The sequence below is a fragment of the Hyperoodon ampullatus genome (assembly GCF_949752795.1).
Source record: "Hyperoodon ampullatus genome assembly, chromosome: 2".
NCBI classification, from domain to species: Eukaryota; Metazoa; Chordata; class Mammalia; order Artiodactyla; family Ziphiidae; genus Hyperoodon; species Hyperoodon ampullatus.
Genome location: NC_136915.1, coordinates 106432399 through 106445548, shown reverse-complemented (window position 1 = coordinate 106445548; position 13150 = coordinate 106432399). Strand labels below are relative to the sequence as shown.

The 13150-nt window shown below is 48.9% G+C and overlaps 1 protein-coding gene across 1 annotated transcript in view; it reads left to right on the top strand.

The window, feature by feature from the left end:
• Positions 1–809: 809 nt before the first annotated feature.
• The window catches only part of TBX15 (T-box transcription factor 15), a gene marked incomplete at both ends in the record, with an annotated part of 100528 nt that continues 88187 nt past the window's right edge, over positions 810–13150 (top strand). The window contains one exon of the mRNA XM_079697507.1: positions 810–1014. Coding sequence (XP_079553633.1) covers positions 810–1014 — 205 coding nt within the window. The remainder of the gene's footprint in view (positions 1015–13150) is intronic.

Sequence of the window (13150 nt, the reverse complement as noted above, 5' to 3'; positions counted from 1 at the left end):
CTAGCAGATTTGGGAGGAAAAGGTATGGATGTGGGACTTGCAGGAGTTTGTAACGGCACAGATCAGACCTCGACTTTCAGCTCCCCTCCCTTCCCACCCCCCCACCCCCGCCCCACGAGGAACCGTGGGGGACTGGGAAGCCAGGAGTTAAGTCGGCCCAGGAACATCCCAGGGACAATCCGCGCGGAGCCTTGGCCCGAGCCTCAGTCTCTCCCCTCCTCTCATTGGCCGGCGCTCTCAGGGTTTCTCCTGTTCCCTCTTCGCCATTGGTCGGGGGCTTTTTTTTCCCCTCAGTCTTTCTCTTCCTCCCCCCTCCCTCTCCCTCGCCCCTCGGACAGGAGCGCACCGCCTGCCCCCAGCTCCTCGAGAAGGGAGGAATTTAGAAAAAAAGGCTTCCCAGAAGTTTGGATCAGAGGAAGGACGGGAAGACCACGGGAGGAAGAGGGAGAGGGAGGAGAGAAAGGGAGAGGGAGGAGGGAGAGAGAATAAAAAAAAGATGAAGTCCAGTCTGCACAGCCTGTGAGCGCCTGCCCGGGTGGGTGGGAAGCAGGACTCGGGCGCTCATGCAGCGAGCGGGTAGCGCTCGGGACGCTCGTTCCTAGGGGCTGGGGCAGCCAGGGACGTCGGTCCGAGCCGGCGGCGGAGGGCGCAGGGGGAGGGTGCCGAGGACCCGCAAAGCCGCCGCCTTAGTCTCGGCCGCCTCGCCGCCGCCTCTCCCGGGCCCGGCCCGGCGGGCGCTCGGAGCGTGAGGGCTCGGGCTGCTCCCTCTGTAGCGGGGGCGAGCAGGGGCCGGGGTGCGGGCGGCTAAGATGAGTGAAAGGAGAAGATCTGCAGTCGCCCTGAGCTCGCGAGCACATGCCTTCTCCGTTGAAGCCTTGATCGGCTCAAATAAAAAGCGGAAGCTGCGAGACTGGGAGGAGAAGGGGCTGGACCTGTCCATGGAGGCGCTGAGCCCCGCGGGCCCACTCGGAGACACGGAGGACGCGGCCGCGCACGGCCTGGAGCCTCACCCGGGTGAGTGCGTAGGGCCAGAACACGGGAGGCGGGCGAAGAAGGGACGCCGGGCGGCCAGCGGGCGGGGAGAGTGGCGAGGAGGAAGGCCCTGGCCTTTACGACGTCTTGCTCCAACCCGGGTTTCTTTTTCTTTGCACAAATGCCTTGAGCCTTCCCCAAATTCGCCGGAACCAATTTGGGGGAACTGGCCTGAGCCTTGCAGTTTCGTCGCCAACCTCAAGCCAGGAGGCCTTCTTGCTCGCATCCCCTTCTCCTTCTGGGAGCAGAGTGCAGTGTTCACGGTGCCCGCAGCTGCGGGGGCTGCAGGCCCCTGGGGTTAAGAGGGGCGCCGATGCAAGGCAATGGCGGGAGCGGAGAGGAGCTGGGACTCACTTCCGAGAGGTCCGAGGACTGGCACGGAGTTCTCGGTCCGACATCCCTGTGGGGATTGCCCAGTTTGTCCCATTTAGCCTTCAAGCTCGGTCCTTTCCCTTTCCCCACCAACTTTTCTGGGACTCAAGTTGTGTTTCTCCTAACGCCCGTGACGAGGGAGAATAATTATATTTCTACTTCGTTGGCATTTGTGGAAAGAGGAATGGATTTCAGCCCGCTTACCCTGCACCCTGGGCCACTCTTCAGGGCCCACATCTCTGCGTATTTGTGGGGATCATTGCAGCAACGTGTCTCGGATCTGTGCGCCTTCTATGCACGTTATATACACACAACACGTAAAACAGCGGGCGGATGTCTACATCAGTACTTTAACAGAACCCTAGGAAGGGGGGAAAACAACGTTTTGTATTAAGTGCCAAGATTTCAACTGTGCAAAACACAGGGGGAACAGCTGTTGTCGGAAGAATTTTGCCCGCGCGCGCGCGCGCGCGAGCGCGCACACACTCAACGCTCGCAGCGGCTTGGTTTAGCGCTTCAGAAACTTTCCATACAGGATTTCTAAAACTTTTCTGGAGGTGCTCCTGCTGACCAGCTAGGGCTGGAGAGTAGATTTGGGTCAGAGCGCCGGCAAGGCGGAAGGGGAGGGCTGCCCGCAAAGGGATGGGGCTGGCCGCAGGCCCAGGAGCTTGGGGACCCAGCTTGGGGCCCAGGAGCTTGGGGGCTGGAAAGCTGGCCGACCCAAGGAGAGACAGCTGTCGCTTACATTTTCTCTTTCGGCAGTGACAGTTCAATTTCCATGCTCCTGAGGCTAATAATAACGCGATTAGCGGGTGACCTGCAGAGACAGAGTTTTATGAATTCTCCGTGTTCTTGCGGCTGGTTACGGTATTTGGGTTTCGTGCTGGGGAATTATTTTTATTAGTCGATGAAAAGAAAATTAAAAGGAGATTTATTTCGTCTGCTCAAGCCTTTCCTTGTATTTGGATGCGGGTGCCTGTCCACGCGGACCCCTGTGTGGGCAATCCAGAAAGGAACGCATGGCTAATGTGTGTTTCCCATCTCTGGCCAGACCCTATTTCCTCACCGTACTTATTTGTTGTCAGAATCTCGTTTGGGCCTTCACACAGTTTAGTGGAAGTTTTCTCAGGCCTTATGACAACTCACGATTGGGGATGTAGTTTATTTTATTTTCCCGATGGTGGAAAAGGCAGAAGTTATCTAACTGAGTATGGCAGACGCCCTGTCCTGTCCACGGGTACTTTTCTCTGGGAGGGGGGTACAGGTCTTAGGGAGCCCGTGTAGGGTCTTGTGTTCAAAAGGACCAACATGTGGGATCATAATGAGACTCAACTGGCAGTTTTCTTTCCGCCGTCCTTCTGAGAAAATAATGGGGAGAAAAAAATGAGGATTTGGGACAAGGAGAGACCAGTCCAGGGATATGAACACGAGAGCCTGGCGTCCAGAATGCTGTTTCCTGGCTCCCGCGGGATGGGGGTAGGGGGTGAGGACCTAACATAGAACTTTACATAATAGAGGGGTCAGTTGACCAGTTCTCATTACCTTTGTCACTTTTTTTTTTTTTTTAAAGAAAAAGATGGGCGTTTGGGTTAGAGAAAACGAAATATGCTTGTGGGGCAAAGGTCTGGTAGGAGAAAGAAGCCGGAAGTCAAAAGCACTCGTGGGCCCTCTGCGGAGCCGGGCTGCGTGCAGCTGGGCCGGTCCCGTCGTGGGCCGAGGGGATCTCCAAGTTGGAGTTCCCGTAGTGGCCAAGACTTTCTTTTGAACAGGACGAACAGGATGTAGGATGAAAAAACATCTTTCAGGAAAGCGTGCTCTGATGTGGAGACTTGGCAGTCAGGAGAGTGGAGCAGACAGAGCTTCGGGCTTTGAGCGGGGTAGTAGAAGGCACGCCAGGGCTTGGAGTTCCCTATAGGCCTTTCTTTTTGTCTTTAATACAGCGCCCTAACAAATACAAAGGCAGAGACACATTTAATGGTGTGTGTATGGTGGTGGAGGCGGGAAAGGGGGCACGGGTGACTCCATTATGCCCGGGGCTGAGTCTCTAGCCGGCTGGGCCTCGCAATTTTCGTTAAACTTTCTTCTTCCGATTAGGAGAAGAGGGGGCTGGACCCACTGCGTGGCTCACCGGCCCTAGGCCGAAAAGAAGTCAGGAACAGAAAAAAACCCACAGCGACAAAAAGAATATTGCCAAGGGGCTGGGGAAGGATTAAACAAACATGCACACATACACAGGCCACCCGCCTTAGAGCAGCCGTATTTATCATTCTCACCATACCCTCCCTGACTGGTACTGTCGTTTTCAGCCCTCCCTCAAAATTCCGGGATCCTCAGTCAACCGAAGGGTCCGATTTTAATGCTTACGTTATTTTCAAAGACGTGGCTTTTTGCTTTTTCACAGCCCGTTTTCCTTTCGACGTCCGGACAGAGCTGGCTTTAGTTTGCACCGAGCGCCCGCAGCCTGGGGCACCAACCTGCATAAGCGGGGGCGGGGGTGGGGACCAGCCGGGCCTGCTCGCTGTAAGCCCTCACACATCAGAGGACACAGAGTATGTATTTCAAAGATTTCCACCGAGCCTGGTGGTCCCAAAAAACCCCGAGGCCCTCAGGGCCTTGGAGAAGGCCCTGAGAAGGGCCTGTGAGGTACCCTCATTTTTACACCCGGGCCAGCGCTCCAGTCTTTTGGAGAAGCCGCCAGCACTCAGCCTCTGCGGGCTGGGGAGGGTCTCAAAACCGGTCTCTGAAAAGCCTCGCTCTCGGGTCGGCTTGCCCCCTCCTCTCACACAGCAGCAAAGGAGGAAACTTTCGAGCCAGGATCGCCGGGAACAGCTGCTCCGGCTGCGGCCTTGGAAGTATATTTCAGGCACGCGGCGGCGCCATCTGCGCTCGGACCGCAGCCCCGGCTCCACCCGGCTTCCCCAGCTCGGGTTTGGGTCTTTCCCGCCCAAACCCACAGCCGAGTGCGGCCGAGGCCCGATCTCCCGCGGAGAAAAATGATTTAAACCTTCTGCGATGGGATTTCCCCCTCCGGAGCCCGCGGGCCTGAGCTTCGCAGCCAAGGCGCTCGGCGGCCTAAGGAGGTGGCGACGCACGGGGGTGGGCACACAAAGCAGGCACACACATAACGTGAGGGAGATCCGCACTCCGCGCGCACGTGCACACACGTCAGGCGCTCGCCTTCTCCCAGGCACCCGGCTGTGCAACCCCTAGTGAAATGAGACAAGAAAATTCCTCGCGGTGCCCCAGGCACTTGCTTCCTTCGAGTTAGCGAGACCAACCGGCCACAGGAATTAATCTGCCGGTTTACGGCTTGTTTGCTCAGAGTAGAACTCCAAGATTTTAATCCTGACATCACCCCTCTACCCACTCCCAACCCCCCAATACGGGAACATTAGGGTCAAAACGGAAGAAGTGACTCTTCACTGATGTTTAAGTAACGGAGAAAAGGCGATGAGTTTGAAGCCAGCGGGGAGAACGTACTTGTGCGAGGCAAGCACCAGCCAGGGCGCAGGCTGGGGCTTGGACCGCAGTGTATGGGTATGCGGTGCTCTGGGCAAGACGCCAAGGGTCTTTCTCGGGTAGAACTCCGGTTCCTCGGCGGTGCGTGCGTCTCGGCACCGGTGCAGGCCTCGAAGTGCCGGGTCTGCGCCCTGCGAACAAGCCAAGTGTACGACCTGATGAACGTGCCCAAACCTCCCGGCTGCCAGGTCAAAACGGCCTTCCGCGGTGGCTGCCTCTTTGGTCAGTGACCTTGTGTCACGATTCTGAAAGGGAGTGAAGGGGCAGGCAAGATCTGAATTGTAGGCCAGTTAAGGATGGTGGTTTGCTGGGGCATGACTGCCAAATGCCTTTTTCGCGCTCTGCTCGGACAGTGGCTAAATTAGTGCCTTCTGGATGTACGGGGCTGGGAGAGCGCGCCACAATGTCCCCCGCGCGGTGGGGAGGGTTATGGAGACGTTCTGCGTAAAGCTCCGGTCCTGGAGTGGTGGCACGATAGAAGGCACTCGGAAAAAGGAGATAATTCCAACCCATTCTGTCCCATAGATGGAGCAAACTGCTCGAGGGCAGTGGGGAGGACAGGGAATGCAGAAAACCCTGGTGCCCAGAGTTTGGACTGTGTTGGAAGAAATGGAGTGGGCTGTGGTTTGCACCTCCGCAGGTCGCCCCCATACCCCCCTCCACCTCCCCCGGGGGGTTCAGAAACCCACTTGAAGCGTGTGGAAGGCGCGCGCGCGGGTGGGACGGGTTGCTCTCGTTTCTTCGCTACTCGGTGCAGGGCAGCCCCTTTGCCCGGCTGGCTTCACAGCCACCTCTACCCCTCGGAGACCGTTCCGAAGAGCACAAGCCTAAAGGGCGGCGAAGGCTTTCCTGGACAGATCAGCTTCCAGCCTCGGTGCGCAGGGATTCTGAATTCGCGTCTTCTACGCCCCACCCAACGCTCTTTCTTATTGAATACTTTATTTGGATTCAGAGCTAGCCACTTTAGGTTTCCTGATTTTATAGATAAAACTTCCAGAAAGAAAAGTTCACGAGGTGACGTTCATGCAGGGGGAAGGGGGAATTAAATTTCTTACGGTGGGGTTCGGATTGAAATTATATTGGCGCATACCCGCTGCCGTTTTCCTGTGCGCCTCCGCCCCATTACTTCAAATGGTATCATGAACATCTTTTAATTATTAAAGAAAATTTGTTTAACATATTTAGTTAATATACCCGGCACGTGAGGAGTAAGTGAAGAATGGTATGAAATGCCTAACCTGGGAGCCAAAACTAAAATGATTGGGTATTGGTGGTTTGTGTTCTCCCGTTTATTTGTATAATTTCCTTGTGTGGACGAGAGTTTAATGGAAGCAAGTCCCTCATCATTAATCCTTCATATTGGGCCACAAAGAGGGAGGGACAAATACATTTTGGCTCAGAAGACTGAACTATTTTGTTCGTCTAAGCCTCTCCAAGGGCATTTCTAGTATTAAGGAGTGAAATATTCCAGGTCTGCGACAATCCTTTTCTCTATTGCCAAAATTATAATATTAATAAGATGAGAGCACTTTTTTTTTTGAGATCCTTATTATGGGCTCTAGTAGAAGTTTATTTCTCACACCTGGGAGAAAAATGATTACTTCTTAAATCTGGGAGTTTCTTCTCTAGATGACTGTAGATTTAAAAAAATAAAAAGCCAGGCTGAACTGTGCAAATTCCGCAGGGATAAAGAGCAGATTGGCATTTCACTTTCCTTTTTGGAAATGCAGAAATCTGTCCAGTGATTATTCTGGGGGTGTAGCTGGTTATTGCTTTCTTACTCCCAAAAGATAAAGTAGTTAAGCATGGGGAGAATATTTAAGTGGTTTTCTAGTTTTAACCTTTTGGGATATTTTTCCACAGCAGAAAGTAGGGAGCTGGTGGAACACAGAATCTTTCCCCCTTCTTTCTCTCGTCCCTGTGGTTTGTTTTTGCTTTGCCTTTTCTGGTTTCTAATGAGCTTTGAATTTTTTATGTGCATGACTGAGATACTCAAGGGTCTGTACTGGGAACAGCAATAAGCAAATTTTGAAATTAGTGTCTGTTTACACTTCTTTGGGCAAGGATAATTATTAGTTAATTTAAGTGAGGCCCTCACTCTAAGTGTCAGGGTGGAAAATGAGACTCAGTAGGGAGGACCGGAGGTGAAATGGGAAGAGGTGGGGAATTAAAGCAACTGGTGACGACAAATCAACATTTATTCCCTGCCATTAATGACTTCACTTTGAGGCAGGGCAGGACGTTTTTTGCTGACTACAAACTGATGATGAGCTTTTGATATCGGAGGTGAAAATAGGCCTTGAAATCACTACTTTTTATTCTGTACTATTTTTATCAGCCAATGTCTAGTTCTGCCCTTTATACATAAATATATACAGGATATTTAAAAAGTATTTACACAAGTATATGTGTTTTATACACAAATTTATGTGTGAACTTTAAGTTCTGAATGGGACATAGATAAAGTTGAAGAGAAAATAAACTGCTTTTTTGTGTGCGTGTGTGGAGCCAGTTTAACAAATTGGGAACACCTAAAATCTGGGGGGGCGAGAAATTTTGTCATCTCTAGGTATCCTTTGACAATTCAAGAGTATCCCCAGACCTGAAACTTCTAGTTATTGGTGTTTTTATTTAACTCTCAAATTAATTGATGATTTTGACTAAAGCCTAAGAGAAAACAGCAGAAAATTAGACTGTGCAGATGCAATTTAAAAGAACGAGGAGAGTGGAAATTTTTCTAAATTTGGCTTTTAATTTTGTGAATAATGCCATCTTCATTTTGGATGGACAGAAGCTGCCTTGTATTCTGAAGAGTAATTTCATGTTCTTCCATGCAGAGAGCTAACGGAACAGCTAAGAGGAATCTGGATAATAATAATGGTTAATAGAAATAGTGAGAGAAACAGTGTGATTTGGGGGAAATAATTTAAGAATATAGGAAATATATTCAACATCTTGTCCCTATTTGTCCTCTTATATTTTCTACAATATAGTTGCTGAGGTTCAAATAAGCTGTTTCCAAATTGCCACACACTTTAGAGGATTACAGCAAACAAAACACCAACCCCTAATTGTGGATTGCAGAACTAATCTCCTAATATAGCCTTCGTTTCAAAACCAAAACGCTACAGATAACAGTAGAGTTCCCTTTACAAGGATCACTGGAGGTCATTACACACCTAGACGGATCCTTCGAGTTTTAACGCCTAGTTCTCCACCGGGTGAACCGAAATTCTGACCCCGAACACCCCCTGCCTTTCCTTTACTGTCCCACAGCCCAGAACGTGATGTCAAAGTCCCAGACAAGGGCTCGGAGTGCAGTTCGCCCCCCTGTATTTCCTCTCCTTCCTCACTTCCCCTCACCCCGACCTGGTCCCCTCCTCCAACCTCCTGCACACACGCTGGTATCTCATTTTTTCACTCCCTTAAAAAAATTTCAGATGACGTTTCACCGAGGAAGGCATTGGGATTGCATCTCTTTTCGTGAAACCATCCCTGGGAAACCAGGGCCGCTCGGGTGACCTTCACGAGTCGGCGAATTGGGCCGCGGCTGCGGCTGCCCGCTCTCCGTCCCTCGCTAGGGTCTCGGCCGCCTCGCCGGGCGGGAGCAGCGGCCGGGCCTCGGGGAGTGCGGCCCGCGCTCCTGCTCCGGCGCTCGGGGCTCCGCCTGGCCGATCCGCAGGGCCGCGTGGGCCCGGGGTTGCCGCGGGGCCTTTGAAACCAGTGCCGGCATCCTGAGGGATGGTGGGTGCTTTTCTCAGCTCTGCTTACATCCTGGAGAAATGCGGGGACTATGGGGGTAATCAGGAAGGCTTTGGTGAAAGATTGCCGTCCCCCCTCCCCCCCAAAAAATCAGGGGAAAAAAAAAACCCAAACCAACCTCAAATCAGACAGCACCCAAGGGTCTTACACCTCGCGCCCTGAGGAGAGTTTGAGCTTTTGCTTTCATCAGACTGGACAAATTTTTGAGGAATCAAACTCACTTCAAATATCAGCAATTAGAAACCAAGAATCCCTCGGCTTGTAGGATTTTTAATCTCTAACCATTTCCAAATGGGTAATTCTAGGGTCAGTCAATATCACAGCCAGTCCATGAAAAAGGAAGGTCATTTTGTCGGTTCGAGACACACATGATCCCCTAGTGTGTAGGACTCATAACCGCAGAGATATCCCCCTCCCAGAAACCCGGCATTGCCCACCGAGACAAAGGGACAGCAGGCAATTGCTCTTTGCATTGTTCTTGGAGATTTAAAACAGTGAAGTAATTCTTTTCTTAAAAAAAAACAAAGAAACCACCCATCTTTACCAAGCAGATTGAGAAATGACTATATTCTGTAAGAAGCCAGCCAGACGGCTTCCCTTCAAGAGCTCAGCATTAGCTGAGAGGGAAGTCCCGCCTCGAGGCATCCTGGCTCCAAAGCATCAATCACACCAGGCCCCAAGGGCCCAGAATTTTAACCTAGGGGTTAGGTGACTTGGGTGGTTCAGGCCTTATGTTTTTGCTTCTGAAAAATAAATACTTGCTTTTCACAGTGGGGAGAGGCAAGCATTTGGGCCAATAAATGATTGTGAACGCAGCAATGCTTTCCCTGGATATGACAAATCTTCCTTAATTCAGAAGTCTAATACTTTGATTTCTTTATTTGTTTGCAGCAAAGCTGGGGAGGGGCTATGTGTATATATATCTATATACCTATGTGCTATATAGGAAAAAAAGGGCTTAGAAAATTAATCGTATATGCAAGCTTGCAGAGGAATACTGAATTGTAAAACGTTTCAGAAGCCTTAATTGCTTATGTGGATATCTATGAGTCTTCACTATACTACAAAGCTTTCAACACAGGCCCTCTTATTCTAGATTATATCCATGTATTAAAGCAGGAAGAGGGCTATACTAGCTTAAATTAGACCTAGATTCTAGCGTTAGTTTTGTCATTAATGTTGGAACCAGGGATATTTGTTTTAAAGGAGGACATATAAATGTTGAAAAAAATGTTTTAAAGTTGTTTTATAGTAACTGATGAGGCCTTAGTTCCTGGTTTGTGGATGCAAGAGAGGCTTAAATAACACCTGAAGCTCCATTAGCTGTAAGATTCTGTGATCTTGTTATTGTAAAAAAAAAAATTTTTTTTTCTCCTGATGCACTTTGGCTATCACTTGACTCATCCCTTACTTTGTTTGAATGAGGGATGTTTTACTGCAGTTGTAGAAAGTAACAGTAATAGCAACACAAGGCCAAAAAAAAAAAAAGATTTTTACAGCTAGAATTAAGAGCTTCCATAAAGCTCTTGAAAAGTTTTTAGATTAATATCACATGTTCAGAAGTCCTGGATCAGTGATTTCTAGTCTTTTGTGTTTGATGTAATCTATTGTTCGCGTGAATGCCCAGGACCCTCCTACTAAAAGAGTTCTATGGCATTAGTGAATTTAAAAGAAATATAAGTTATTTATGCTTTGAACATTTTTTGTGCCATTCTCAGAAATAGCTGGAAAAACTCTATGGATTTGAAAAATGAAGAATGAGAAAAACAACTTCATCACTGGTAAACTGAATTGGTGGACCACCCTTCCCACCTGCCTCCATCCCCCAAACCAGTTGCCCCTCATTTCTATTTGAGCCTAATGGAAAGCACTAGTAACTATTTTCCATGTCCAGTCTGCTAAGCCGAGATCTTGATCTGGCAGAGTTGTGAGAATGCTAAAAGGATGACTTAGTAACAGGCAAAACGCTTGTCAACAAGATAGATCAGAAGACAGCTTAGCGTTCAAGACCTCTCTATTCATAGCTGCTGAACTTGAGGGCAGGGTCAGACAAAAAACTGGGCCCAGGACACACCTAAGAGGGTTTCTCATGTTTCTGTCTTGTGGGACCTTATTTCCTTACAGACTGGTACAGCTGGGCTTCAAACCCAGTGACAGTTCCCTACCCTCAGTTGATGCCCCATTCTCTGCAGCCCCAGCCCCTGTGCAGATCTCTGTCATCATGGAGCTTGTAGATTTACTGCTCATCCTCTCTCACTACTGCCCTATAAACTGCTGTGGGGCAGGGATGTTGTCTTCATTGCTTTTGTATCTCCAGAGCCTGACACAAGTGGCTGGCACAGAGCAAATACTTAGTAAATGATAAAAGTATAATGATATGATAACACAACAAGAACAATGACAACAAATTTATTGAACACTATGTGCCAGCCACTGTGCTGAGTTTTATATATATACGTATATTCCAAATGTAATATGTAACAATTATATATATATTCCAAATAATAATATATAACAATTATATATATATGTATGATTTTCCAGAACACTCTAATGAGATAATTACTCCTATTATCATTACTATTTGTTACAATGAATGGATTGTAGAATGGTTAAAAACTCAGGTTTCTGGGGTTAAACAGCTTGTGTCTGAGCCCTACTTCCAACACTTGCTAGTTGTATGACCTTGGGCAAGTTACTTAATCTCTGTCAACCCCAGTTTCTGCATTGGTAATAATACATGTATTCATCAACAGGTGTTTGTGAGGATTAAATGAGATAGTGCACATTGAAGGAACTAAGGATTTAGCACGGTGCCTGTTATTCCTATCAATTGAATTGACAGTGATTACTTACCTTAGTGACCAGTTTAAATAAGAAATTGTTGCAAATCGTAATCTATTGTAGCCACCACCCCTCTCCCCCAGTTTTTTGCTTTAAATGGGATGTTTGGGGCTTAGAGATCTGTACTTGGTGTATAACGTGTGGCTGGAAACAGAGTACAAGATTTTAAGCAGGCATGGCTTAATCAAATCAAATTAAACTTTGAGAACTGTTGCTATTTAGGGTTCCACTGAGGCAAAAAGCCAGCACCTGAGTGAGCACTGAAGGGAGGGAGAGAGGGCTTCCAAGGGTGGGGGTCAGCCCCCTGGCATACGGTAGGAAGAGGGGGTGGGCAGAGGGCGGGGCTGGGGAGCCTCAGCTTTACCAGCTCTTCAGGAACTCAGCTCTGGCAGCAGACAGAGGGGCCTTTCTGGATGCAGGAAAGTGGAATAACATGAGCATGTTTCTCTTTGGTTAGTTTTTGGAGCCTAGAAATCCCCCCAAATTCAGGTTTTATCGTATAGGAAATAAAGAACTTTCATTTTCATAAGGCTTTGTTTGTAAAGCCTGTATTCTGATGGACCCCCAGGATTCTGGGCAAAATGAGCCAGCTGCACCGATTAGCTGAGGCTGCAGTGAAGGAGTTTTAGGTGGCCTTGGTTGAGTTAAAAGAAACGGAGGTGGAGGGGAAGGGACTAAATGAAAGGAAAACCTATAACTAAGCTGATTGTTCGGGAAGAAGACACTGGGTAGTCTTTTTCCAGGGAAACAGCAGAAGCTTCAGCCATTCTGTTAGAACTCACATCTGGCTGCACAGTTTTGCACCGTTTTCTTCCTTCCAGAAAACAGAAGGCTGGATTTGATCATGTACTTTTTTTTTTTTAATAGTCACACCCCAGACTTTGTTTATATTGATTCTCCGCCTCAGAGGAAGAAGGTGCATTGCCAGGGAAGAGGAACAGAGAAAGGATCTCTCCCAAGGCCTCCCTCCTTCAAGGAGCCCAGGGCCCTTCACCAGCAGCATTCAGGTCCTGCCTGGCCATTCAGAGGAGGGAGCTGCTTTGCCCTGGCTGGAAGGCAGGTCTCAGTCTTCAAAATAGACTCTCTGCTCCACATTTTATCAGATGTTTCCATACTTCCAATCTTACAAGCATCATATTATCTCAGTGTCCCCACAGCGCTAACCATAAGAGCTTTCATGGCTAGAGGGTACCAGGCACTGTGCTGATGGTCTTACATTCTTTCATTGTATGCACCCAATAGTCCTTCAAGGGAGGTAATGGTTTCCCCATTTACACATGAGGATATAGAGACTCAAATAACTTGCCCACAGACACACAACTCCAGTTCACTTTAGCTGGTGTGGCCAGAATTTAAACCCAGCTCCATGTGACTCCAGAGTCAATGTCTTAACCACTAGACTGTACCGCTCCCCCCTGCAGATGACTCTTCAGTGCTATGGAGAGAACTCTGAACTTTCATAGATGGAAATTTATGCTTGCTGTCCATGCTGTCCCCCCAAACCAATTCTTAAATCATAAATGAGAGAGAGCTCATTTATAGTTTCTGGGTCTCTGTCTTCCTTTCCTATGGTTGTTAGTCCCTCTAGCCCTAAGGTGCCTTCTTCATACCTGCTGGTAGA